The 27,443-nt window shown below is 57.2% G+C and overlaps 1 protein-coding gene and 1 long non-coding RNA gene across 4 annotated transcripts; one reads left to right on the forward strand and one right to left on the reverse strand.

Moving 5' to 3' along the window:
• Positions 1-2,337: 2,337 nt before the first annotated feature.
• Positions 2,338-24,577, reverse strand: BID (BH3 interacting domain death agonist). 3 transcript variants are annotated; one of them, XM_053665587.1, is made up of 6 exons: positions 24,495-24,577; positions 11,585-11,645; positions 9,470-9,707; positions 6,759-6,898; positions 5,599-5,811; positions 2,338-3,496 (listed from the first exon to the last, which is right to left on the reverse strand). In XM_053665587.1, exons 2-6 carry the CDS (start codon positions 11,594-11,596, stop codon positions 3,485-3,487), a joined length of 615 nt encoding a protein of 204 aa, XP_053521562.1. In that variant the 5' UTR covers positions 11,597-11,645; positions 24,495-24,577; the 3' UTR covers positions 2,338-3,484. The 3 variants fall into 3 exon arrangements, with proteins under 3 accessions (XP_053521562.1, XP_053521563.1, XP_036994566.2); XM_053665588.1 differs by lacking the exon at positions 24,495-24,577 and adding an exon at positions 22,591-22,793; XM_037138671.2 differs by lacking the exon at positions 24,495-24,577 and adding an exon at positions 22,347-22,428.
• On the forward strand, positions 22,540-25,521 carry LOC119044373 (uncharacterized). The gene is made up of 5 exons (XR_008391682.1): positions 22,540-22,626; positions 23,309-23,421; positions 23,673-23,714; positions 24,451-24,596; positions 24,729-25,521. It is a non-coding gene; the product is annotated as an uncharacterized LOC119044373 (long non-coding RNA).
• The last annotated feature ends 1,922 nt before the right edge of the window (positions 25,522-27,443 follow it).

Raw genomic sequence — 27,443 nt, forward strand, 5'->3', positions numbered from 1 at the left:
GCGCCAGGATCGCGCGGAGCAGCGGCTGGCTCCTGGCCCTTCCCGCCCCCACCCCTAGGGGGAGCCTTGGAGTGACTGACCCCTCGGCGGGCGCTGCGCAGCGCTAGAAGAAAGCGGTTTGCTCATTGCCTATTAGAGCAAAACTTCCCACACTTCAAAACTTGCTGCCTGCTGTTGGCTGGTGTGTCTCAGTGGACTGAGCGCTGGCCTGCAAACCGGTGTCCGGGCGTTGGATCCCCGTCGGGACACAGGGGTGCACCAGGGTTGTGCACCAGGCCCCCAGTAGGGGGCGGTGCGAGAGGGAACCACACTGATATTTCCCTCTTTCTCCCTCCCTCCCGCTGTCTAAAATAAATAAAAATGTTTTAAAAGTAGCTTGCTGTCTCCTCTCCCAGGAAAGATGTAGCGTGTCCCCTGTTGAAAAGTCGTGAGGCGGGACTCAGCAGGGAAGAGCTCCGAGGCTGCGCCGCGGTTCCTGCCCGGCGTCCAGCGTCCCGGTTGCCAGGAAACGGCCTCCTCGCACTTCCGGAGAAGGAAGGGCCGCGAGGAGGAGGGAGGCCAGGCTCACCCGGGACTCGGCGGCCCTGGGCGCGGTGGGATAACACTGCCAGGTGTCCCCGCATCACTGGAAGCACCGTGTTAGCAGGAAGGGAGGGAAGCCCGACGTGCAGCCTTTCCACTGCCTGCGAAGGAAAGCCCTGAACCTGCTTTCGTTCCGAGGCCTGGAACGTGGGAGGGAAAAGCCCGACGACAGCGGAGGATCGACCTCTGGTCCTGTGTTGCGAGGGCGTCCCTGGTGCTCACGGAAAGTGCCCCCGTTTTCAGTAGCCGCCGCCTGTCACGTATTCGCTTTACGACAAGATGAACCAAGGGGGGTCTGGAGCAAGATGAGGGCTCGGGCTGACGGACCGCCACGGGCACTCGGTTTAGGTCGCGGCACCGCCTCTTCCCGCCGATACGGAACTTTTCCCTCCCGCCCCACCGACTATAAAGTCCTCAGAACGGAAGGCGCTCCGCGGGCGCTCCCGGCTCACGCCGCCCCGCCGTTCTCAGCCCCGCGCCCCGGCCGCCGACAGACGGGTGGCGCGCTCGCAGATTCGCCTCCGTAGCGCTCCTCACGCGGCGGCGAGAAGAACCAGGTCTCCCCCGTCCGCGGTTGCTCCCGGCGGCTCCGCAAGAGCCGAGCGGGGACACAGACCGGGCCTGAGGAAGAGCGCGGGTTGTCCCCGCCCGCGGCCCTCCCGTCGTCTTCGCTCCCCTCCCTTCAGGCTGCAAGCGCCTTTCGCACCTGCTTCGCTCCCGCCGAGTGAACGGCATTACCGGCTCCAACGGCCTCCCAGCGACAGGATTCGAACGGCGGCGCCTCCGAGTCACACGAGCCCTTCGCGGCGGCTCCGCGGGCGCCCGCTCGCCCCGGCGGCCCTGCCGGCGCTGCCGCGTCGGGCGTCCGAGTTCCGCTTCCCGTCCGAGCGGCGGCGGGGCGGGCACGGTGGGGGCTGCGGGGAGACGAGGTTGGAGGACAACGGACGGGCTCGCCTTTCTCCTCACAACCCGAGGGGCGTCCCCCGCCGGGGAGCGGCGGTTCCGGGGCGTCGGTCCGTAGTCTCGCGAGCGCACGGCCGCCCCGCGCCGGACCGCACGGCGGACTTCCGCGTGTGCGCCGTGGGCCGCGCAACCCCCGGAGCCGCTGGGCCGGCCACCCGAGCCCACCCGGGTTGCAGCTGCGCCGAGCACCTTTTGGAGAAGCCTTTGATCTGTTTTTGTCATTTTTTAAAAATCCTTGGGCGGGCGAGGGTGCGTTTGATTTTTAGAGGAAGTAGAGAAACACCGTTCGGCTGCCTCTCCCACGCACCCCAGGGCCCTGGCCCCGGCCCCGACCGGGTGGTGGCCTTGCTTTATAAGCTGTCACACTGGGAACATCCCCACCAAATCGTGTATTAAAATAGTGGCCTAATGGGCTCATTTAAGCAAAGCGGTGGCTGTTTTAGAGCTCTTTTCCATTAGTTTAGTCGACTGCTTGTATTTAAATTGCGCTTTCTGGAAAACTTCCCCTCCCCTTCCCTCCCCGGTGATGCAGGTATGGGCGGGAGTGGGATTCAACTTATTTTAGCGGTGACAGGAATCCTTTGAAAAGGAAGGTCCACTCTAAAACACTCAATACTAGCTTACTGGAATTTTCCCCCCAAACGACGGCCTTCACACTGCAAGGCATCAACTATTTGCTTCTAATATTTGTGACATGTAGCAGGTACCAGATTGCGCCCTAGCCCTGTGGTGTGTTTAATGCTGAATGATACCATCTTGTTTTCTGATGAAACACTCAAGGCACAGAGAAGCATTTGGTAACAGGAATCGTTTATTGGTACTTCATCACTCTTGTTCACAAGCTTCTCCAGAGTGTCATGTTCACAGCAACAAGGGTGTTAGCATGGAGCAAGGGTCACATGCATGACACAGACTGGCATCCATGGTCACACGTGTAAACGGGACTCTAGGGAACACTTGCTGGGAGTCACAGGCAGCATGGCACCACTGCTAAATACACACACGCCCAAGGTCCCTGAGAGATCTGATTTTGTGTCACTAGAAAAGGCACTTTAACTGTTGAATTTTTAGATGTTTTGTCATTTTTTTATGCCTAGAAGAACCTGCTCTCTCCTGATACAGTCTCTAAAGCTTGGAGGAACTGAGGGCTGTGGCTGGAAAGTGAAAACACAAGATTACAAGCAGACAGTTCACATGGAATATATGCAATAGTTTCTGGTGCTCCAGCACTTTGAAAACTTTATCAAACCCTTGGACTTCTTACAGAGACACGTGTCTGCAGTTACTTGATTTTGGAAACTGGATGACATGGGCCCATAAGTCCCTTCCACACCTTTTGTTTGCCTGCGATTTTCCTTGACTCTGATAAAAGGAAATCAAGTTGAAAACATTCAACACGTTCTGAATCTAGACTCCCCTGTGTTATGTGGTTTTTAAACAGGAAGACTAGTCCTTCCTAAGCATCACTATGCACCCTGATCTGCGGGGATTTTTATCTGTAAGGGGCACGTGAGGCCCATGTCCGGGTCTTGGTCTCTCACACACAACACCACTGTAAGACTGTACTCCAAGGCTGCGCTTTAATAAAGTGTTTTGTTTTAGACAAAAAACATTAAGTGTGTTTTTTATCTTCTGTCTTATAATCTTCTTTTAACTTTAGTTTTCCAGTGGGGACCCACACTGGTCAAAAAGATAAAGGCACAGCACATAGATTTGTAAGATGAGATCAAATTCGTCTGAATATGTGCATGTTGCCATTTTCATTCAAGTAAATCAACAGGGAGACTTCCAAGTGGGGCACCAGCTTCAAGCATCACCTTTCAAACGGCGAGGAACAGCTGTTGTTACCCTGAGTCCATCTGCTCTAGGAGCTTTGTGTACATGGTTGGGCTCCGTCTCCACAGGATGCAGGTACCGACCAGACCATCTGCAGCCACCGTCAGTCCATCTCCTAGAGCAAGAACGAACCAGAATTAGCTGCTCTATTTTTTTTTTACCAACATAGTTGGTCATAATTCTTTACTTTACATTTTTAAGAATTGATTTAAGAGAGTAAAACATGGATTTGTTGCTGCATTTATTGATGAATCATTGGTTGACTCTTATCTGTGCCTGGGGTTGAACCCACAACCCTGGCATATCCAGGTGATGCTCCAACCACTGACCTGGCCAGGGACGACTTTTAAATTCTTTCTTCTAACTTCCTTTTTGCTCGTTCTCCCTCTTTCCTAACTTGCTCTGAACAACCTGAGTTCCTTTTTCTTTCCTTTTCCAGGGATACTTTCTCCACTGTGGCCCTGGCGATGTTTTAGGCTCCGTTCTGGTGTCGCAGTGAGGAAGCGGCCAGGGACAGTGCACAATGGCGTGAATGTGGCCGTGCCGTTTACCAGCAGCCCTCGTGATCGGCCGTGGGCTCCATATCCCTCAGCTGAGCACACACACTGCATTTTTTAGAACATACACTCAGCTTCTGGGACGGATAATCCACACAGAACGTAAACAAGACAGTTTTTCTCTACTTCTGCCAGCAGTTGGCATCATGGGCTCGGGAGCCAGAAGCCTGTGTCTCTGCTCCGTGTCACTAAGGTGTTGTCCTCAGCTGTACACACATCCTCACGCACATTCCAGCCCACGGGCAACTTCCTTCTCTCCAGGGACCCAGGTTGCAGATGCGCTCTGGCCTGCAGCCTGTTTTGTCAGGTTAGTCACAGGTCACACTGGGACCATCAACAAACAGGATGGCTACATGCCTCACTGCAGGAGATGGGGGGGCAGATATGGGGGCATCCAGCAGTCCCTCCTGCAACTGAAACCAGGATTTTCTGATTTGCTTCAAGGACTAGACAGAATCTACAGCCAGCCCTTCACGCACCCCTAACAACACCTGTCGCACACTGTTTATTTAGCACATTTAAAACCCAGTTAGGTTTTCACTGCTGTGCTCTCCCGTGAGTTCCCAGGGCTCGCTCTACACCTCTGACACAGCAGATATCACTGCTCTATCGATGATCATTTCCTCAGGTCTAAACTAGCTGTTCTAATTTACAAACCAGAATTCAGCCCTTAAGAAGCTGGGGCTTGTACAAAAACGCATTCCCCGGAGGAGCCAAGATGTGGCTATTACCACCTACAGGGTGCCAAGAGGCACCCCAGCGAGCCCATGGAGTTGAGCTTCTGTTAAGGCCCTTTGGGCTTTGGGGAGTGGCCATGACGTTGCACCGCCTCGTCCATCAGACGCTGGCTGGCAACTGCTGCCTGGGAATCTTCCCAGGTGCCCCTGATTCCATGGCGGAGAGGAGCCTTTCAGGTTCATCGGTCAACATTAAGAGGGTTGGATGTCTGAGTCACGCTCCTGACCCATAAGATCTGAGTTGCCAAGGCTGTCAACTGTACAGAAGTGAGACCCACTGCACCTGCACTCAGCCGGGTGAGACAGAAGCAGCGGACTTGAAGGGCTGCCTGCCTTCCTGGGCAGCGCTGTGGGGAACTGTGACTTTCAATGTCCTGGTATCGCCTAGCGGACATGTTTCTGGGGCAGGTTTTGGATAGTTTCCCCCTCTTCTGGCTTCTCTCTCCTTCATCCTTCCTGGTAACCTTTTTTTTTTTTTTTATAAACATATTTTCAAAGAATTTAATCATACTTATTCTGGGGACAAAGTGAAGTTGGGAGCAGACCAGAAGCTCAGCCTGGGCCCCTCGGTCACATTCTTGGACGCTCCAGGCATCTGCCCCAGTCACCATCTGATGGGCAGTATGAAGTGAGCCTTCCTCGCTGACAGGAGCACGTCTTACAAAAAAGGCTGATGAAGCTCAAAAGGACATCAGGGGTTCCCTGGTCCTCCTACCACACCGCTGTCTTGCTCATGAAAGCAGGGCCGAGCCCATCTCCGTCAGCAGGGTGGCCTGAATGGCCTTCCCCGCAGCTTGTGCGTCAGACGCAGGGCAAAGGGAGGGAGGAGGCAGAGAGCTCGGCCAGTCTCCTGACCTCAGGGGAGGTGGGCGCAGGGAGCAGGTGGAGACCAGAAGCACGCAGGGAACTGCCAAGGAGCTTACATTTCTGACTAAGTTTCTCACACAGGTGAGCAGGTTCTGGTTAATAAAATTCACTGTTGTGTGGAAGACCTCGGGCAGCAAGGACGGAGTGTGACTGGCCACCCTCCTGGCCAGCAGCATGGTCACCAGCAGCATCATCTTCTCCTCTTCCAGGTCTCTAGGGCAGGCCTGCAAGACCTGGTTCACCGCGCTGGCCAGGCACGCCCTCCGGCCCTGCAGAGGGGAGAACAGAGGGCTCCTGTGGGACCTGACCCAGGACTGGGCCACTCCATCCCTCCCCCGGGGAGATCCAATGTCGTGGGGAGGTAGTTCCAGAGCAGCTCCGGTGGCAGGGAGAGGGAATTCAGTGCTGAGAGGCGGTCAGGAGGGCAGATGAGACCACTCTCTGGAGCACAACCTGGACCAGACACAAAGTCCCGGAGCATCGTGTGCCCACACCCGGCACCAAGGACCCCTGCCTCTCAGGCACCGCCACTGACAATGAATGAGCTCCCCATGGTGCCAGTGGCAGGAAAGGCCCCTGAGGCCCCTGACTCCCTTGGGAGATTAAGTAGATGTGTGGCAGGGGGCCCAAGGCAGGACAGCGCAGGGGACCAGACCACTGAAGAGGGGCACATGCGTTATTTTTAGCTGAGAGTCCAAAGAATGGAACCACTCTCCCCTTGAACTTCTGTCGGCATGTATCTGACCTTGGGGTGTTTTCCCCCCTCCCGAGTTCTGCAGAAAGGACACAGTGCCAGACCTGTGTTTGAGCCCCCACAGCGTGAGTGGGTGGGTGAAGACACCCCGGAGCCGAGAGCAGCGGCTGAAACGCCGCTCTTCTTGTCACAGCCGGGGAAGGGACTAAACGTTCTCTGTCGCTGTCCCCCGAGGCGGGAGAACGTTATTTCTGGAGGAGTCGTACCCATTTTGCTCATCTTTTTGCTCACCTTCATCCCCAAACTCTTGACTGTGGCTTAGGGCTCAGGTTTCTTAGATGTCAAGTGACTTAATTCTTCGGGAAGACCCTTAACCGTTCTGTTACTGCTGCGGCCGTCTCCTTTGTGGACGGTAGTGGATCGGGCCCCTCCCTGGACACTGGTCTGTCTGACGGGGCACAGAAGACCCCTCCCACCCCTCAGGGACCCCAGAACAGGCACCGGGGGCGGTCTCTCACGTACTTCATCTGACAGGCTCCCGTCCCTCAGCTGCACCACCAGGTGGTCCACCAGACTCGAGGGGACCCTGCGGTCCATCACATCCCCGATCCGGGCGAGCTGCTGGGCGATGTTCCGGATGACATCCTCCTGAGTCTCAGAACCTGAGCGTTCGGGCAGGGGCGGCGGAGACGAGGCGGCCTCAGACGACGGCCTGTTCCAGCCCCTCACCCCGCACCACCCCCTGGGGAAGGAACAGAGCCAGCCCCCACCTGCAGAGCACCCCACAGTGGGGTGGGGCGTGGGGGTCCGGGCAAAGGGCCCGAGCAAGCAGGCCTCTCCCTGAACCCAGAAACAAACGCCTGCCCACAAAAAAGACCTGTGGCGGTGCCTGAGGCAGGAGCCCGCCAGCAGCCTGGGCCCCACTACCTGACGGGTGCGGCCGGGGCTCTGTCAGGGCAGGGGGTCCAGGCAGGCCTGGTGAGAGACCTCCTGTGGCCCCCCCAACCCCGAGCCCGGCTCACTCAGCAAACCTCCTCCTCACTGGAACCTGGGGGCTCTCTCGCAGGCCCCCCCAACAGGACTGTTCGATGTCCCTGTCCCGGGCACACTCTCCTCTCCCACACCGCCCCCCGATCCTCGGGGCTGCGTCCCACGTGGTGCCCTCCGCGCCCTCCCTCTGGCCCCGTTGCCAGAGCACCAGCTTCAGGAGGGCCTCAGTGTTTTAATGTTTTGTTTCCTGCCAGCCACGCAGCAGGAAGACGGAAATGCGCGGGCAGCCTTGGAACGGAGGGCTGGTGGGCACCCCACTCCCAGGGAGGGCTCAGTGCATGCAGCTGTCCTCACTGCTCTGACCAAAGCTCGCTTTTCTGTGCCTGACACCTTCCTCTTACACACCAGGACGGAAATCTCACCCTTCCCATCCTTGGCCGGTGGGCAGACCCTATCTCACGGCACAGCCCGGCCGCCCCTCCGGGCCGGCTCTCTCCAGCCCCTGGACAATCAGAGGCTCCCGCACCGCATGCTCCCTGCTCTCCACGGTGTGGCTCAGAAGGCGTTTTGTGCCCTGGGTGTTCCACCTGTCTCCCCATGGTGCTGACCTTAACACATGCAGTGTCCGCCCGGCACCATGTTCCTCCTCGGATTTCCACAAGCTCACCTCTGCTGACGTGACGAGTCACCCCCAAACCTTCAGTCGCCTTGAACTCCAACCACTGCCTTCAAACATTCTAGCCAAACTCAACAATTCACAGGACCCTTCCCAGGGCCGGGTTCCCTGCTTCCCCGCCTCCAGAGCAGACCTGCAGCACTGCCCTCAGCCGCACAGCCGGCTCAGCGGAGCCAGAGAGCCCTTCCAGATTCCCGCAGGCGCAGCCCCCTCACCTCCGTGCTGCGGGGCCCCCCCGCCTACCCCAGCAGCTGCAGGAGTTGTGGCCCCTCGGTGAGTGGATTTGCCCGCAGAGCCGGCAGTGGCCAGAGCCTCCGCTTTGCCTTCTGCTTCCATAATCCACACGCTCATTCCTGCCAGAGGGCGAGGTGACGCGCGCTGTCCCACGGCCACTCCAGCCAGCGCCACCACGTCACACCAGGCTTTGCCTCTGGGGGTGAGGGATGGTGTAGAAGGCAAAGGCGTCCCTGCCCCTGCCTGTCCTAGCCCTTCCCCTAAGGGGCTAGGTGCTCTCAACCAGTGCAGTGTCAGCTGATGACACACTCGCTGGATTCTAAGGTGGGGACCCTTCGCCAAAACCTCAGACCTGAGACAGAGCTAGGGATCCGAGGGCTGAACGGGCTGCTGGACCTCCTCATGGCCACCAGAGGGCAGTGCAAACCCCTCGGCCAGCAGGTGTCTGTGTGGCAAGATTCCAGGCCTGTTCTAGCCTCCAGGTCACCTCAGGTTTCTAAGGCAGCACATCTCACTTGGGGCACCCACCGTGACCGCTCCACCTGGCACACGCTGGCCCAGGCCACAAGAGCAGGGCCACAGACCCGATGTTTGGAAACCACTGGTCCTCACCTGGGAAACAGCAGGTGCTTGCCCTGCTCCGAGGTGCCTGGGGCGCCCCTCCCTCCGTGGGAGCAGCAGGGACAGCAGAGGGGAGTCACCCCTGAGGCTAGATGAGGATGAGGGTGTGGGAAGTGAGGAAGGTGGGGCACAACGGCCCGGGGACAGAGTGGCCATGAAAGGGCCAAGGACCCGTCTGATCTGGGCTTGTCGTTCTCTGTTCTTTGGGCCTCGGTTTGCTCATCTGGAAACGAGAGGCAGACCCTTCGATGCCCCCTAATGTGTGGAGAGGCGAGCATGCACGGTGCTGCAGAGACGCAAAGGGTCCCTGCAGCGAAACCAGTGCACCCTGGCTGGCGTGGCTCAGTGGACTGAGCATGTCGGCCTGTGACCCAGAGTCACCGGTTCGATTCCCAGTCAGGGCACATGCCTGGGTTATGGGCCAGGTCACCAGTAGGGGGCGTGTGAGAGGCAACCACACACTGATGTTTCTCTCCCTCTCTTTCTCCCTCCCTTCCCCTCTGTCTAAAAATAAATAAATATAATCTTTAAAAAAAGAGACAGAAACCACTGCAGATTCAGTGAGGCCTCCCCTGTGGGCACCTGGGACTCCCCTACCCCTGTGGCACCCAGACGTGTGGTGGGGACTGTGCCCAAAGTCCCTTTGATCCCTTTGAGCCCTAGGTACCCTGACTGTCGCTGGTGACCTGAGGCAGGAGTGACGGGCGCCCACCTCTGTCCTGGCCCTCCAGGGCAAAGCGGCTGCACCGGCTGCCGTCTGTCTGCAGCTCCTCCTCACTGTGCTCCTGGGACCCCTGGAGCACAGGCAGGGTGTGGCCCTCGGGCGCAGGCAGGGTGTGGCCCAGCCTCTTCAGCTCCTCCTGGAAGTTGTGGCTGGGCCCGAGCTGGAGGAAGCTGAACACCAGCAGATCTGTGACGTGCTCACCCCCGAGGCTAGGACCATTGCGGACCTGAGAGGAAAGAGATGACACTAGTCTGAGACCCGAGTCACCTGTGGGCACTGAGGTCCTGCAAGTCTCCAGGGGCAGTGGCCATGTCTGTGGGCCTGTGTGTGGATGCTGAAGACGAGGCTCCAGGGACACACCAGCGGGCCGTTCACCGTGTGACGGACACCCTGGCAACATGTAGCTGGATGTGTGGAGGAGGGAGCTGCAAGGGCGTTTCAGGACACCCTGGCTTTTGCCAAGTCCCGGGAGTCTCTCCCCGACCCACACCCACCCCCACTGGCCACAAGTGACCCTGTAGGCGCAGCTCCTGCTCCTCCACTGTCTCCTGTGGGGGCGCTGGGTGGTCGTGTGCAAACAGGTTTTCAGCAAATACTGGGCAGTGGTGGCCGGATACCTCAGCCCTCGGGCAGGCTGGCTTTACTCTGGGGGGACAGGGCTCCTGCTGTGACCGAGAGTGGCCATAACCTTGGCCCATCTGCTTGCCACTGCACAGCCTCTGCTGTGGGTGGGGTGGGGACTGTGCTTGGGACAATGTTCTTGGCACTGGTGGCCAGGTGTGCTCAGAACAGTCAAAGACCAGGGATGACGGAGGAGAGTCTGGGAGGCCCAGACACACGCAAAGCAGGCGTGCTGGGCACTACGAGGCAGCAGGAGACGGGGGTGCAGGTGAAGTTTATTTGTACCCCAGAGTCCGTAATATTTTTCAATAGATAAATAAGAAAACTTTCAGAAGACAGTTTTTAGGGGGAAAGTTGTTTTAAATAAGTGGAAGGCACACGGTCAGATGCAGGGACCAGCACCCACCTGGGATGGGAAGGAGCGTTGAAGGGGGACTGAGCTTCAGTTGGGGACCATGAAGCTCTTCCATGAACGGACCTAACACCCTTACACTGGACATGTAAATGGTGAAAATGGTTAACTTGATGCCATGTATATTCTACCACAATTAAAAATTTTTTACCACAATTTTCAAAAACTGAAAAAAAAATCAAAGACAAAGGTGAGAGAAACCAGTCACAGGAAGAAAACGCCGGAGGTGGGGGAGGAGGCTGAGGCCCACCCTCGACTCCGAGTCTGCGCCGCGGGCAGCAGGTCTCCGCTTCCTCTCCTCGACAGGACGAAGGGCTCTGGGAATAACCTGGGAGGAAGCACACCCACCTCCCTGCACCGAGGGGCTGTCAGGAGAGACAGCAGAGGGGGCGGAGCGCCCCCAGCTACCGAGCCTCGGGCACAGGAACACAGGTCCAGGGGACAGAGCTGTCCCCTGGGAGGGACAGCCATGGGCCGGGTGAAAGGGCCCGAGCACAAGAGGGCGTCCCCACTCAGCCTGCCAGGGCTCCCGCCCTCCTGCTGCCAGGTGGCTCCCGAGCTTCTGAAAAGATGTCCGATGGCACCTGCTGCAAACCTCCCAGTGCTGGGACCTTCCCTCAGCTCCAGAGTGTGGGCAGGTCCCGTCCGTCCGGGGCAGCCACTGGAGCAGCAGAGGGTCATGTGGAGGAGCTGGTGGCCTTGAAGACCTTGTAGAACTCAGCCAAGGAATGAAGGGCTTTTGATGGAATGTGTTATAACGTTCTCTTCCAAGCTCGTTCAAAAGCAGGTGCAGACAAGGCTCCGTGTAGGTGCCACCCTGTGAAGCGGGGTCTGGCCCGTTTGACCTCTGGGTGACCTCTATAGCTTTCAAATGATCTCACACCAGAAAGCCTCCTACGGACAGGCAGGAGGTGGGGAAGGCTGAGAGCAGAGAGGGGGAGACGGGGAGAGAGTGCCGAGCCACAGGGTTCATCTCTCCTGTTTGCTGCACCGCAGCCAGCAGGGCAGGCTGGGTCCCACTGACCATGCCCACCCCACCACCCGCCCCCACACCCCCAGAAGCACCTGACCTGACAATTCATGGCGGCTGGTGGTACAACTGGAGTCCAGACACAGGCGTCCAGCAGCAGCCTAGAAGGGACACACAGACACACAGGTGGGACACTCCTTCTGGGAGGGACCGAGGATGCTGCCCTGGCTCTGAGCACTGCAGCCCCACCGCTGGCCCTGGCGGCCGCTCCCCTTGCCCAGAACCTGGGCAGTGGCCCCAGAGGGTGGACCCTCACAGTGCGGAGACTCACCCAGGTGCTGGGCGGCGCACCAGGGTCGCCCACCAGCCTCAGCCCTGCTCTCCTCCCGGCTCACGACGCCCCGGCTTCACAGTCCACACGAGGAGGGCATCTGGTTAGGGATGCTTTCTAAGTTATATGTACATTAGTGAGTTTCCTACAAAAATAAACTCAGCTAATAAAGCAAACCTAGCGGTTTACAGGAAATCCGTTTTATTATTATTACCACTAGCAGGGCCACTAACCACAACTCTTCCTTCTCACGACAAAAGTGCCAGCCCCTCGCCTCCCTCAGGAAGGTTCTTAGAGCCATGGGGGGGTCCCCTCGCCTGCCACACGCAGGGCAGAAGGCAGCGGGAGCGCAGTGCCGACGCTGACGTCGGTGACCAGAGGACACGGTCCCACCCGTCGGCCTGTGATGTCGCAAAAGTGACCACCCAGTTCTCCGAGAGCAACTGCCCATCTTTACCACCCCAATTCCTAAGACTGGAGAAAAGAGACGAGGTGTTTTGTTTTGCTTTTATAAAAAATTTTATTGATTGACTTGAGAGAAAGAGAAACATGGATTTCCTATTCCACCCACCGATGCACTCCCTGGTTGATTCCTGTCTGTGCCTTGACCGAGAATCGAACATACAACTGGGCACATGGGAACCACGCTCTCACCGGCTGAGCCACCGATGGGGGCTGAGGCGAGGGATTTTGGAAAACAACACAAATTACTTCACTGGCCCTAAGTCTCCCTCAGCAAAAACAAATACAAAACATATTTTATATTGTTTTCTCCTCAAATGTTAATAAGAAAAAGCCTTCATCGTCTGAGCAGACAATGTTATCGCTCATCTTGTGCGGTGATTTTCAGAGACTAGGAGGTCTCTGTCTGCATCGGTCTGCATGTTCCTGAGTGTCCGCCTCTGACAGTGTTGCTGATGCGGAAAAGAGGTCCATTTAATTGGCTTAAACAAATACGTGCTTGCATTAAAATTTTCAGCCCTGGCTGGTGTAGCTCAGTGGATTGTGCACTAGCCTGCAAACCAGAGGGTCACTGGTTCGATTCCCAGTCAGGGCACAGGCTTGGGTTGTGGGCCAGTCTCCAGTAGGGGGTGGGCGAGAGGCAACCACACATTGATTTCTCTCCCTCTCTTCCTCCCTCCCTTTCCCAACCTAAAAATAAATTTAAGAAATTTTAAAAATTACAACTAAACTACAGAATCCCACCACGTGGAACTGGAAGTTGAACAGAAGTCACACGGAAACTGGTAGGGGCGGAGACATGAAAAGGGTCCCACACCCACAGGTGGCGGCTGGACACGGGGATGGGGGAGCATATCTTGCTGCACAGGTCCCCCTGAGGAGTGAGGGGTCCCGGCCCCACACCAGGCCCCCGCCCAGGGTTCTGGGGCTGGGAAGAGAGTCCTGATCAGCTGGGTGTGGAAAAGCGGCCAGGACTCCACCCAGGCGGGTTGGAAGGCTGCCAAGGGCTCCGGCGCCCTATTACAGCGCCCACACGGCCTCGCTCACTCACAGGCTCGCCCTGAGCTCCAGCAAAGGGCCGGCACCTCTCGCGGGGCTCACAGGGAGGAACTGAGGTGTCCTGCTTCAGGGTGGGGGCCGGAGGGGCGGCTTTCTCCAGACCAAAGGGGCTACAGGCACCACTGTTCCTGCTGAGACCTCCCAACCACAGCCCGCGGGGGGGCCCACAAGAGTCCCCATCACCCTGGTGCGCACACCACACCCGGTGATTCTCTGGGTCCCGGCCCCACCCCACCCGGAGCCCAAACACCGCTTTGAAGCTGGTCCACGTAACCGGCGGCCTGGTGCTGCGCTGTGGTCTTTCAAAACACCTGCCAAGGCTCAAATCCCAAGTAAGTGGTGAATGTACCTCTTGCTAAGTAGCCCCCAATGAGTCAGGCGTTTCTCAGGCAACAAACAAGGAAGATTCAGTTTTTTTTTTTTAATATCAATGTATAGTTGCCTCTTGTGAGTCCCCTACTGGGAATTGGCCTGCAACCCAGGCATGCGCCCTGGCTGGGAATCGAACCGCGATCGTGTGGTTCGCAGAACCGCACTCAATCCACTGAGCCACACCAGCCAGGGCAAGGAAGATTCAATTTTTGAACAAATCGCTTCTCGAGTGGTTTTCCAGAAGGAATTCAGTTTGAGGGCCAAGGGCCCATGGTACCTAATTTCTTGAACCCACCCGCACTACCGTCTCCTGAAAGGAGAACAATTTAGCCACCACTTCTGCAAGGTGAACGTTCCAGGGAAGCTTCAGGAGGGGTCTCCAGGGGCTCACACCAAATCGCCCCAAGACGGGCCCCTGGTGTGTGAATTATTTTGAGTGGAAAGTCAGGAGACCCTGCAGGCTAAGGAGCTGGTTTCACCTCTTCCTTAAGGAATTTTAAATCAGGGGCCTTGCCCGTAACCAGTCATCCCCAGAGAGGAGCTGTCAGGACCTGTCCGCGGGCAGGACCAACTTGCACTAAACATCTGTTTCTGTGGTCCGGCGATGACCTTCCTCCCTCCAAAGCCCGTGCCTGACCTTGCCCATGGCTCAGAATGCACTTCCGTCTCCAGCCTCTCCTGTGCATGGTCTGCTTCCCACATATGTGTGCACTTAATTAAATTTGGCCGCTTTCTCTTTTTAATGGGTCTCACGCAGTTACTCGTTGGAGCGGCTGAAAGAACCTTCATGGCACAGAGAAGTCTCTTCCTCCCCCACGACCAGGCCTGAGCCTCCTCCTTTCCTCAGTCCTGGGAAGCCACAGGCTTCCCTCACCCGCAGGGACCCTCCTCCGGCTTCCGGCTCGGGCCTGTCTGACTGGTCAGAGGACGGGAGCCACCGGGAACCCCGGGAACCGAGGGAGGGAGCCGGGAGCCGGAGGTCAGGACCCTGCACCCTTTGCCTCCTTCCTACCAACCCCCCCACCCCCACCTCTCCCACAGGCCCAGGGGAACTCAGAAGAACTCAGGCCCCAGGGGAACCCACACTCTCTCTCTCTGATGATTTGGCTCCTCTTCCCGGCTCCCTCCCCCTCCAAGCATAGGAATTGGGCAAGACCAGTGGTTTGCAGCCCTGGCCACACTGGAATCCGCTGGGAGGCTCTGCCCAGATAGTTCAGCTGCTTAGACCATCGTCTCATTATACCAAGGTTGTGGGTTCGATCCCTGATCTGGGCACATACAGGAATCCATGGAATGTAAATGAGTCCATACACAAGCCCTGATATTTAGTTAATTGATCTCTGACAAAGTGGCCAATATAGGGGTAAAGTCTTTTCATCAAATGGTGCTGGGACAACTGGATAACCACGAGCAAAATGAGGCATTTGGGCCCTGGCCAGGCGGCTCAGTTGGCTGGAGCACCGTCCCGCACACCAAGAGGTCATGGGTTCAACAGCTGGGTGGGGGCGCACACGGGAGGCACCGACAGACACACCCGTCTCAGGTGGACGCCAGTCCCCGCCCCTCCCACCCAATCAGGAAACATATCCTTGGGTGAGGACTTAAAAAATGTTTTTTAAAGCAGAAATTTGGGCCTCACCTCTCATCATACACCAAAATTAACCAAAAACAGATCGTGGACCGACACGGAAGGGGTGAAACTGTAAAACCCTCAGGACACTGAACTTCATGACCTTGGCACCACGAGAACGATCGACACGAGAGAAACGTGTGCACTGAACTCTCAACAGCGATAAACCTGCGTTTTTCAGAAGATTCCATCAGGAAAGTGAAAGGACGACCCCCAGGATGGGAGAACACGTTTGCACCTATTTCACAGAGGACTCGTATCCGGAATAGGCGAACAATTATAACTCAACAATAAAAAGGCAGACTAAAAATCAGACAAAAGCCCTGGCTGGTGTGGCTCAGTGGATTGAGCACAGGCCTATGAACCAAAGGGTTGCTAGTTCAATTCCCAGTTGGGGCACAGGCCTGGGCTGTGGGCCAGGTCCCCAGTAGGGGGCGTGAGAGGCAACCACACACTGATGTGTCTTTCCCTCTCTTTCTCCCTCTCTAAAAATAAATAGAAAAAAATTAGACACAAAGCTTGAATACTTCAAAGAAGATATTCAAATGGCCAATAGGCACTCAGAAATGCTCAACACCATCAGCCGTCACAGAGTGCTAATCAAAACCACGAGACGCCCACCAGGACAGCTAGAATACACAGAAAATATCAAGCGGTCGCAAGGGTGTGGAGAAGCCAGAACTCCCGCACTGCTGGTGGGGGTGCTAAACGCTGCTGCCGCCCCTTCAGAAAACTGGCAGGTCCTCAGGACAACGGAACAGAGGTACATCACTGTTCCAGGTAGACCATCTGTCCGGAATGCTGGGGTCTCCGCATGGGCCAAGAGGCAGCAGGGGAGGGGCTTACCCCAGGTGTTGAAAAGCCCTCCCCACCTCGACCCTTGGTTATCGGCCTGGAGGCGGGGCAGGGGAAGACAAGCAAAATAGGGCAAAACAGCGCAGGGGCTGGACTGAAGAGGCCTACGATCTGTCCTGAGCACGGCTGGTGGGGGGGGGTTCGGCTGGCACGTGGTTCGACTCGAAGCACATGAAAGTCTGGGAAGGTGATTGGTCATTTGGAGAAAAGTGCCTGGTCTGTCACATTTAAGGTCATCCCAGGGGAACAAAGCAGCGCTCTCGCCCACCACCTGCCTCTGCCCACCCGGTGACGCACGCTACCTGGTGCCGTGTGGGCTCCACACACGGCCTCTAGGAAGGAGCCCGGAATGGGCTGCAGCCAGGAACAAGCTGAGCCGCCTGGATGGCGGCTGAGACGACTTAGCAGCCACCTGCAGGCTCCGAAGGACTGTCCTTGAAAACGGAGCAAGAGCTCTGAGCAATGGCTTTTGTCGTGGCCTTGCTGAGGACATGAGTGGACTTTTTCAACGGCAGAAAGAGACGGTATGTGAGACGGGAGTCCCCCTCCTCCCAGGTCACCAAACAAACCTCGTTCTTGCACCAGCACCTGCCTCACACACTCACAGGCTTGGCTTTTGTGGCAACAGGCAGCCGGACCATTATTTTTGGTGTTTCTTTGGCCCTGCAATTCCACTCCTAGGGTTACATCTAAAAGAAATGAAAACCTATGTCCACAGAAAAATTTGTACCTGAACGTAACTGTTCAGAGCAAAATTATAAAAAGCAGTTGAAAAGTAGAGTTCACCCAAATGTTGAACTGATGGATGAGGAACAAAACGTGGACTGTCCCCACAAGAAGACGTGCTGGGCATGAAAAGGGACGAAGCACTGACACGCTGCAACACGGATAAAAACCACACAGGAAGTGGCAAAGCCTGCCACAGGGGGCCACCGCGGTTCCATTCCCGTGAACTTCCTGACAGGCAAATCCAGAGCCAGAAGGCCTCCGGCTGCCTGGGGCCCGGGGCCTCTCGGGGGCGGGGCCTGGAGTAGCTGGTCACGTGCGTGGAGTTTCTTTGGGGGATGTTGAAGGTTCATCAACATCCCCAAATTAGAGTGTGGTAACAGCTGCACAGCCTGAACACGTTAAAAAACCGCTTTAAATGGGCGGATGCGGTGATTTGGGAAATATTCAATTAAGAAAAAGGACAGGGAAGGTGGTTTGAAGGGCCAGGGGCTCTTTCTCCCGGAGATGTCACAGAAGAAAGGCGAGAAGGAGGAACATCGGTTCTGTTGTTCTGCCTGCTTATGTACTGATCAGTTGACTCCTGTCGGTGCCCTGACGGGGGATGGGGTCTGCAACAGGACGCATTGGGGCCACGGTCTAACCTGCTGGCAGCCCAGCCAGGAGGCTCTTCACCAGGTAACTCAGGCCCCCTGCCAACTCTGCACAACTACACCCTCTTTGCGATCAGCCAGGAGAAACAGGACGTGACCGAGGCCAGGCCCGAACCTTGGCCGTCTGGAGCTGGCAGGAGGGCAAGGATGGCCACCACCATGGACAGAGGGCCTCCCGCGCCGTGTTCTGGCAGGAGGTATGGTTTCCTCATCCGCGAGGACCAGGTCGGGCGGAGAGACGGGCGGTGCACGTGGTAGATGGTGCTGCCCTGACAAGACACTGTGGCCAGTGGAGGCCCTGGGCTCAGCTACTGCCCAAGGTCCAAGGAGAAACCAAGGCTCTGAGACTCGGCAGATGCCCAGGGCCAGGGGGTCCCACGGCCGAGCTGCTCCTGCCGCCTGCCTGGGACGCCAAGTGTGACAAAGGAAGGGAGATGCGGCAAGGCCTGGACAGGTCAGGGAGCTGTGCTGTCCCCCAGCCCTGGGATCCTGCCGGCCTCACAGCCCGCAGCGACCTCCGCGGGCTGGGCGAGGAGCCCCTGGCCCTGCAGGCAGGTTCCCACAGAGGCGGGTCGGGCAGTCTGCCTCAGCCCCCTCGGGCCTGCACTGTGCTGGGCCTACTGCCGTCCCTCGGCCCCCCCCACCCCCTGCCGCCAGACACAGAGGCCACCGGGGCCAGCAAGGCGGGCAGTCCCAAAGCTCCGAGTCCCCAGTGGAACCCAGAGGCGGCCTCCATCTTCTTGTTTCCAAGGAGACAGCCCACCAGACAGAGATCTGCCCTCCAGCCCCACCCTTGGTTAAATGCTGCTGATGCTGAGAGCTGGGCTGTTGGGCCTTCTCCAAACTGAGTGCAGAGCCACCAAGGCCACAGGCCTGGGTTTATCCTCCGGGGACCAGGCTCCTCAGCCCAGGCCCCTCTTGTGCACCGACTCTCAGGGGGACACATGGCCTCCGTCCCCCTGCCATCCCTCCCTGGCACCAAGTCCCTGCCCTGCCCCATCCTCCTGCTGCCCCAGCCCCTAACTAGACTCCTGTCCCCCTGCTCTGACAGCAGCAACAGACCTGAGCCCAGTGCAAAGCAGCGTGTCCTTAAAGGGCTGGCACTCTCGGCTCATAAAGGGACGACCCTCCGAAAGTGGACAGGCGGACGGGCTGCAGCTGGCTCCGCACCTGCCACGTGACCTCACTTTCTCCATCCAGGGTAGAGGCCCACCCCCCAAGGTGGGAGCAAACTAGGTAACAGGGACAGTACCCAACACAAAAAGGCACCCAAAGGCCGCTCCCTGGGGGGGCACAGTACATCTAGACAGAAGCCCTGGGGACATGGCCTGGAGCTGGGGACCCAGGGCTGCAGCCCCCCGAACACCTGTGCAAACGCGGCACATACGTGAGAAACCCCCATGGATGCTTCCTACCTGCAGTTTCACAGAAGAGCGTGAGAATGAAAGTGACACATCCTTATGCAAATCACACCCAGTGGGAACAGAGCTGCCCAGAGGACAGGACGGGGGATCCTGCAGGTGGGACCCCGCCAGGAGTATACCCATGCGCACATGCACACAAGCATGAAAGTCGAGTACACCTGCCCCCCTCAGCACAACCACCAGCAGGTCCCGTCTGGCCAGGCAGAGGCGCGGGCCCCAGGCTTTGCAGAAAGCACCACAGTGACCCTGGCACCCAGAGGACCAGCCCCGCTGCGTGTGTGGTGGCCCCACTTCTGCACAGCCTTCCCCAGGAATCCCTGTGCTGCCCCCAGGGCAGGCAGCCAGTGGCTGCTCCGTGAGCCTCAGGTAAGGGGCCCCCCTTCCACTTGAGTGTGGGTCTCTTCTCCTCCACGACTCCTCCTCCCTGGGCAGCACTGCCAGCACCAGGAGCCAGCAGGACTGCTGGAGGGCAGGGCGCTGAAACCCCCGCCCCATTCTCAGGGGGCAGCTGTGGGCCCTGGACACAGACACCCACGGAGCCGGCTCAATGCACAAGGTGGCAGATCCTCAGGCCGTTTGCCTTTCCTCTGAAACTTCCCCATTTTGAGCCTCGCAGGCAGGAAGAGGGCGAAGGATGAGTCAGAGGGCGGTGGGGCTGGGGGACCTGCGCATGGTTCTTGGGCGGCACCCTGCGGAGAGGGCCCAGGAGTCACAGGAGGACCACTGTCCTCCTCTTGGCTCCTCACCCTCCAGGTGGAACAGGTGGAGGGGTCCCACTCAGGGACGAGCCAGGAGAGGGGGCCCCTTGCAAAGAGTCCAGTGGTGAAAGCTGGAGCTCAGAGTCTGAATCCCTCAGCTGTGACCCTGGGCGGGTCACGGCGCCTCTCCGTGCCTCAGTCTCCTCATTTGATAAGCAGGGATAACCCAGTCTCTGATGGATGACTGAGATGTCCACGCAAGCTAATCCGCGCATGTGAAGTTCTGTCGTATGCGTGTGGCTCCCGGTGAGCCGTGTGCCAGGGTCCAGCACCAACACCCCGGCTGGCTGACCTTTCCAGACCTGTCAGTGGCTCTGGGCAAGGGTAGGCGGGCTCTGGGGGTGGCCAGCCAGGTGTGGAGGACCCCTGTGCCTGGGAGGCCCAAGGGGGCAGGCAAATGGTCACCAGGGTGGCAGCCCCAGGAAGCACCTCCTCAGGGCCGGCCCTGCAGAGCCGGCCCCCAGGGTGCCACAGCAGGACACACAGTCCTTCCCGGCCTTGACCGGGGTGGCTTGTCCCAGTGCCCCAAGCCTCCACCTTGCAGAGACAGGAAGAGAACACCAGCCCCTCCCCTCCTGTGAGGGGTAGATTCCTGGCAGAAGTTCCTCCTGCATCTGCAAACGAGTGGAACCTCCACTTTCTCCAAGAGGCTCCCAGGTGGGCTGCAGCCATGAGGCCACGGGCAGGGCTGCGGCGCCCCTTACAACCTGGAGGCGCCCGTTTCTGCCCAGACCAGCCTGCCCCAGCCTCCCCTGCGCTATCCTGAGGGCACTTCCCCTTTTGGAGCCGACGGGCTGCTGGTCACTGGTCAGAGTCCACACTGATAGCCTCACCTCCTCCCCTTGCCAGGGGCCGGCAGCAGACTGGGTGGTGAGGAGGAGGGACTGAGGCAGACTGACTGCCACAGAACAGTCCCAATGTCAAGGGCAGCGCAGGGAACGCAGTCAGTTGTGCTGGGGTGCCTGCGCAAGTGCCCAGAGGGCACTGGGAACATCGGGGAAAGTGCTCTGCAAAGTGTGTGGCTGTCTGACCCATTGGCGGCACACACAGGGCCCAAGGGCCAAATTCAGCCCGGCACCTTGTTTCTACCCGGCAGCAGCACCAAGCTCCTTGTCCCCCGTTAACAGTTACATTTGTATAGTCCTAACATGACGTTCAGCCCTTTAAAGGCAACCAAGAGGCTGATGTGGCCCCGTGACGAGTTTGACATCCCTGATCTAACCGCCGGGCTGTGCACCCGAAACTAGCACAGGGTACTCGGGATGTCACCTGTAACTGGAGGAAAAATAAAACAACCCCTAGCAACACCTGCACGTTCCCGCAGCTCTTCACGCCAAAGCCCACCTCCCATCAAGGTATGGCAGTCTCCATCCCGCTCCCCCGCGACCCCATCCACGCCCAGCACTCTGGGGATTCTCGCTCTTACCTCTCCCCACACGCCACTCGCCCACCCTGAGTGACAAAAACCCGCACACTCTGGACACCGGTGCCCTTTTTCCAATATGTCTCATTGGAGATCTGTGCATCCCGCCTGTAACACCAGACCTCCCCCCTGGCCCCTCAGGTCTGATTCCAGAACACTCCCTCCCAGGGACTCCAGGGCCCAGGAAGGTCCCCTCAAGCCCGAACCTGCCCTAGGCCCAGGCAGGTGAAGATGGAATGTGGAATACTACATCCTGCTGAGCCCCTTCTAGAAAGGGGCCGGTTGAGATGGCACCAAGGGAAGCTTGGGCCAGCAGATAAGCCTTGGCAGGAAGGGCCAGGGTGCCTGGTGGTGGAAGGAAAAGGTGGGGGTGCTCTACAGTGGGGACCCCAGTCTATGCCTCGCCACTCTCAGGCCTCCCAGAAGGACTGTCAGGTCCCAGAAGCCACCCCTACCCCGCGGACTCCTGGGCCCTGAGGATCGTCTAAGTCCCCCCAGGGGCTCCTAGGGTCACTAATATCGAACAAACTTTTCCGCCCCCTGCCAGCTCCCTGCAGAGTCCCTATGCTGCTAAGACCCACCAGGGCCGGCGCTACATCGGCGCCGGGGGGAAGTGCCACAGGCCAGAGTCCAAAATCTGAGCCTTGATTTGGGTTCCGGATCCGTCCCTTCCGGCGAGGTTTCTTGCCTTGGACGTGAGACACAAGGCCTCCGGTCTAAGCCACGCGTCGGCGGGACATCTGAGCCCTCCCGACTCCCACTGCGTGCCACAGCATCCGGCGGGAAGAAGCCACACGCGAGGTTCCGTGGGGCGTAGAGGACAAAGCCTCTCGGTCCCCGGCAAGGCCTGGGCCTCTCTGCCAAGGGCGCCAAACTCGGAGCGCGCGGGCTTATCCCTCCTGCCTCTGCCGGTGCGTGCCAAGGCTCCGAGCGGAAGCCTCCCCGGCCAAGTCGGGGCCGCGAGAACCGCGGAGACCATGAGGGCCGAGAGCGCCCTGACACCGGTGCGGAAGGTCCGTGTGCGCCCGGGACTCCTTGCTCTCCGTTCCCAACCCTCTGGCGGACTGGGCTGGCGACGGCCCCTCGCCTGAGAGCAGGGGCTCCGAGCTTGGAGCTCCCAGAAGGTCCCTAGTACGGCGCGGGACGGGGCCAGCTCGGCAGCTACTCACCCCCAGCAGCAGCCGGAGGCGCGGAGGCAACGGGCGCGTGGGCGGGCTGCGCGGGAAGCGGAGGAGCAGGCGCAGCTGACCGACTTCCTGGATCGCCCGCCCCGCCCCCGGCCGCCGGCGTCCGGCGTGACCCTGCTAGTGCGCCGCACCTGAGCCTGGGCACCGCCCGCTGGGGTGGGGACCCTGGCTCCGCCTGGCGCCGACGCTGACACACAGCGGACACTGTGTTGATTAAGGCAGCTACCTGGGGAGGGTGGCAGCTGACCCCGGCGACGCAGGGGTGAGTCCAGGGTTTCTCGCGAGGAACTGCCGGCTCTGAGGGAGCTCCGGGGATGCCCGAGGCGCCCCGAGCGAGAAGTGCAGGGCCGGGAAAGCCCCTCGCCTGGCCTCTTGCGCCGCGGTCGCACGTCCAAGCCAACAACAGACACTTGTGGCACCAGCGAAAGGGAATCAGAAACAGGAAAGCGCGTTTCTGGGAGGATGAGGAAGCTGCTCATCCCTGAACACAGGACTAGAAACTGAGCTTCCGAAAGAGAAGAGACCGGAAGGATGTATTACTAAAACTCTTCCCATGGTTACATTAAAATAATAAAAGCCACAGGAGTTTTCTAATTTCTACTTTTTTTGTATTTTTTAATTTTTCCCCTTTAAGAACATCTTTAGTTAGAGCTGACAAAAATATTATATGAGCTTCAGGTGTACAGCCCTGTAATTAGACATTCATATAACTTATTAAGTGACCCCCCCCAATAAATCTGGTATACATCTGATACCACATGTAGTTATTACAATATTATTGACTATGTTCCCTGTGCTGTACTGTATGTCCCCATGACTGTTCTGTAACTGCCAATTCAGTACTTCTCAATCCCTTCACCTTTCTCACCCATCCCCCTGGACACCCCTCTCCCATCAGGCAATCACCAAAATGTGCCCATTCTTGTTCTTGTTTTGTTTTTAAGATTCCACATGCGAGTCAAATCACATGCCATTTGTCTCTGACCCTTCACTCAGTGCAACGTTCTCTAGGGCCACCCATGTCATTGCAGATGGAAGATTTCATTCTTTTTTATGGGTGAGTCATACTCCATATCTTGGCTATTGTAAATAATGCTGCAGTGAACATAGAGGTATTTATGTCTTTTCGACTTAGTGTTTTGGATTTCTTCAGGTAAACACCAGAGGTGGATGGAATTGCTGGGTCCATTGTTGTCTCGTTACAGTCTTTGTTTTAAAGTCAATTATGTCTGGTGTAAAAATTGCTACCCAGCTTTTTTTTCCCTTTCCATTTTCATGAAATATATTTTTCCATCTCTTTGTTTTCAGTCCATGCGGCTCTATCTGAAGTGAGTCTCCTAGGCAGCATAGGTAAGAGGGATGGGGTGGGGGAAAGGCGCTCCAACCACACTCTATCCAACTGCCTGCCCTCAGGATGTGAGAGAAATCCCTCCCTCCAGGCTTCATCTGAATCTCCAGCTTTTCACAGTGACCTAGATAGAAAAGTTATTTTCCTTTTGTGGAAGGAAGGGTGTGTGGTGATAATGTTCCCCGAGCAGAGAGAAAAGATGAGCTTGAGAGCGGACTGATGGACCGAGCCTGCATAAGCCTACATTCTGCGGGAGAAAACCCCTCAGGGGCACAGCAACACATCTCCTCATAACCCACTCCTGGGTTAGAGTGCACCTGTCTGTTCTTTCCCGACCTCTGAACCTCACCTCTGAGCTCCAGGAGACGGACCCCCTCGGGCTTTGCTGACCCCTCCTCACTGGGGACTTGATTTGATGGTTGACTTTGCCATGCAGGGTACTTCTACTTGCTAACCATCATGTTGTAATCCACTGCTGACCATTTCCCTCCCCCACTCCCCTTGGTAAAATACAATAAACTTCATGAATCAAGTAAAAAAAAAAAAAGCATGATTGTAGAGTGAAAATGATTCCCACCCGTCTTTGAAAACAGAAACAGCGCACCCACGGGCCCAGGGAGCTGGTATTTGTGGACAGAAGTCCTAGCCCAGGCCCCTGATTGGCCTGTTCTCATACAAATGAGAAATCCAAATATCTGTAGTGTGATTGGTCTAAAAGGCTTTGTCCTGATTGGCCAGAATGGAGCTGTTCTGACTGGTCAGTTAAGATGTTGCAGGCTTACCTGTGCAGCTCTGATTGGCTGAGAAAATCCTCACTCCGATTGGTTGAAACCCGATCCCAGGAGCTCCTCTTATATAGGCTGTTCAGGCGGTAGCAACCCAGGGTGAGTTTCTCCCTCTTCGATTTTTGGGAGTCTGTTGGGCAGAGACGGCTTCTAGGCTCTGGTTTTTGTTGTCGTGTTTGTTTTTTTTAATTTGAGCACAGGAGTACTTATTGGCGGGTGTCTTCTTTCTAGGGGTTCACAGTGTGAAGGGTACATCACTCATTAGGATGCCTGACACCAGCGACCGAATGACCAACTGCATTCCGTGCACTGCACTCTGCCCTGCGGAGGAGTGAGAGGGACCCGAGAGGCGGGAGAGCGCTGTGTTTTCCCACGACAGACACCCCTCAGTGAGCAGCCGAGGCCCACCTAAGCGGTCGGTCGCTTCTAGCACCAGCGCTCTTGTCCCTTCGTTACACCAGGAAACCCTAAATGCTCTGCTTTTATTGTGTGGCCCCACCGCCTCGTGCCCCGCCAGAAGCAGTGCGCAGGCTGCCAGGGGCGTTGGACTTGTAACTAATGTGCGCAGCTGGTAACCCTCCCCTCCGGCCTCCCTGCTCTGCTCTCCTGCCCACCGCCGACTGCACCGCTTCCGGCCGAGTGACAGGGCTCGTTTCCCTGCGTTCCTGAACCGGCCTCTGACATCATTTCATTATTCCAGGCCTGGGAGTCACCTCGACAAACCCAGGTCCTGCACATTCTGCAGCTCCAGGCTATTCCCACCTGTGAACACCAGGTGGTAACAACGCTGCCTTGCACGCTGTCCTACAAACCTTTCTGTGGAGACGTCTTCACTCCTCTTGCGTGTGGCACAGAGGAGTGGAACTGCTTGGTCTAGGCTTGGGGAGTGTTGACTTCGTGAGAAACTGCCCAGTTTCCCAAGTGACTGCACCGCTGTGCCCTCCCACCAGCTGCCCTACCACCCGGGGCTCACCCCAGGCACCACCACCGGGCTCCCCGTATTCTTTCCCCCTTTACCGAAGGTCAGATGATGGTCTCCCAGGCCTTTCACTGACCCATGAAGTCTTGCGCACGTGCCCCCTCTGGGAACGCAGCTCCTAACCACCACCTCTTGTTATTTTGCTTCGGCCCAGCAGCCTGGGGCTCCTTCGGGCCTGCTCGTTTTCCTCCGCAGTGCGTTGCACAACCAGGAACATTACGCAATTACCTGTTTGCGCTGGATGGTCTCCCCTCCCCGGAAAGGACTCTGTGAAGAGGCCTGTAATTTGCTTTATTCACGCGCCTGCATTGTGCCGAAAACAGTGTCGGTGCTCCGGGTGCTCTACAAACGAAGCGCACGTGGGGACCAGAAGGGTGGGTGGGGCGGGGGCGGGCAGTGGACCAAAAGGCACCGTGAGGGCGAGGGACTGGTGGCTGAGACCCGGCCGTCTCTAAGCCAATGGCTAAGGCCGAAGGGACCAGACCTGGCAACAGGGGAAGACCATTTAGGACCCAGGGCACATCTACTGTAAGAGTCGCAAGGCAGGAAGGGGCATCGCAGGGAGGGTCAGAGGAAGGCTGTGGAGCCTGGGTGAACAGCTTTGGATTTTACCTAAACAGTGTTGCACCTCTGACCCTGTTACACAGGGCAGGGTTTCTGCCACTTGGCCTGTAATTCTCTGCACTTGGAACCAGCTTTTTGCAAGTCTCTCAAGAGCTTCTTGTGGTCCAGGTAGCTTCTCCCAAGTCCAGTCCCCCCATTCTGATTTGCCACTCCTCTTATGCTCTGGGCTTTAAAATCAGTCAGTGTTGTTTATAAATTAGGAGAGAATAATGCTTCTCACAAAGGCCACAGGGTCAGAAAACAGATCGGTGGCTGCCACAGATTGGAAGGGGGAGTGGCTATGGGAGAACAGTGGAATTCTGGGGGAGATGGAATTGTCTGTGTCCTGATCGTGCTGGTGGTTACGCAGCTGTGTACTTTTGTCAAAAGTATAAGATCTTGCCCTGGCCTGTGTGGCTCAGTGGATTGAGTGCCAGCCTGTGAACCAAAGGGTCATGGGTTTGATTCCCAGTCAGGGCTCATGCCTGGGTTGTGGGCCAGGTACTCAGTAGGGGGCACCTGTGAGGCAACCACACATGGATGCTTCTCTCCCTCTCTTTCTCCTTCCCTTCCCCTCTCTCTAAAAATAAATAATCTCTTACAAGACCTGTAAGAACTCTCATAGAACTCTGCACTAAAAGGTGAATTTTACTATATGTAAAAATGATCATTTAAAGTAAAATAAATACATAAGTAAACGAACAAGAGAATAACGTTCTTGGCCATGAAAACAGGACACGAACCTCGTGAGGTTTTCACTGAGAGGGTGCAGCTGGCTGACCAGTCAGAACCTGTTTCCCTTTTCTCTGAGGTCTCTGCTCTGCCGGTGGGGAGGCCCCATCCTTTCGTAAAGCCCCGCACCGCTCCCCCATCCCCAGCCTGAGTTCTCTTTATTGAAACAGAAACAGACTGGTGTTTTCAAAAACATTTCTGAGGAGGCTCATTTCTAAAAGGTTTTTCCTAAAGTCCACTGTGAGGGGCTGAATTGCGTCTCCTCCAAATTCACATGTCGGAGCGCTAACCCCCAGCTTCCCGGAATGTGAGTGCTTTTAGGGACGGGGCCTTCACAGGAGTCATTAGGGTTGAGTGAGGCCATTAGAGTGGGCCTTGATCCAGTCCCAGCATTGTCCTTCTGGGAATGGGGCAGGACACAAATACACGCAGAGGACGGGCTAGGTGAGGACGCAGGGAGGAGGTCCTGCGCAAATGCCGAGCAGAGGGGCCTCAGGGGAAAGCCCCCAACAACACGTCCGTCTGGGACTTCCGTCCTTTAAGCCATGGGGTCTGCGGACTTTCTTATGGCAGCTCTGGTGACACTTCCACCATGTCACCTGTCCCTAGGAAACTGCCCGGCCCTGATCTGC

The sequence above is a fragment of the Artibeus jamaicensis genome, unplaced genomic scaffold, assembly GCF_021234435.1.
Source record: "Artibeus jamaicensis isolate MK-2021 breed Jamaican fruit bat unplaced genomic scaffold, CSHL_Jam_final contig_415, whole genome shotgun sequence".
NCBI lineage: Eukaryota > Metazoa > Chordata > Mammalia > Chiroptera > Phyllostomidae > Artibeus > Artibeus jamaicensis.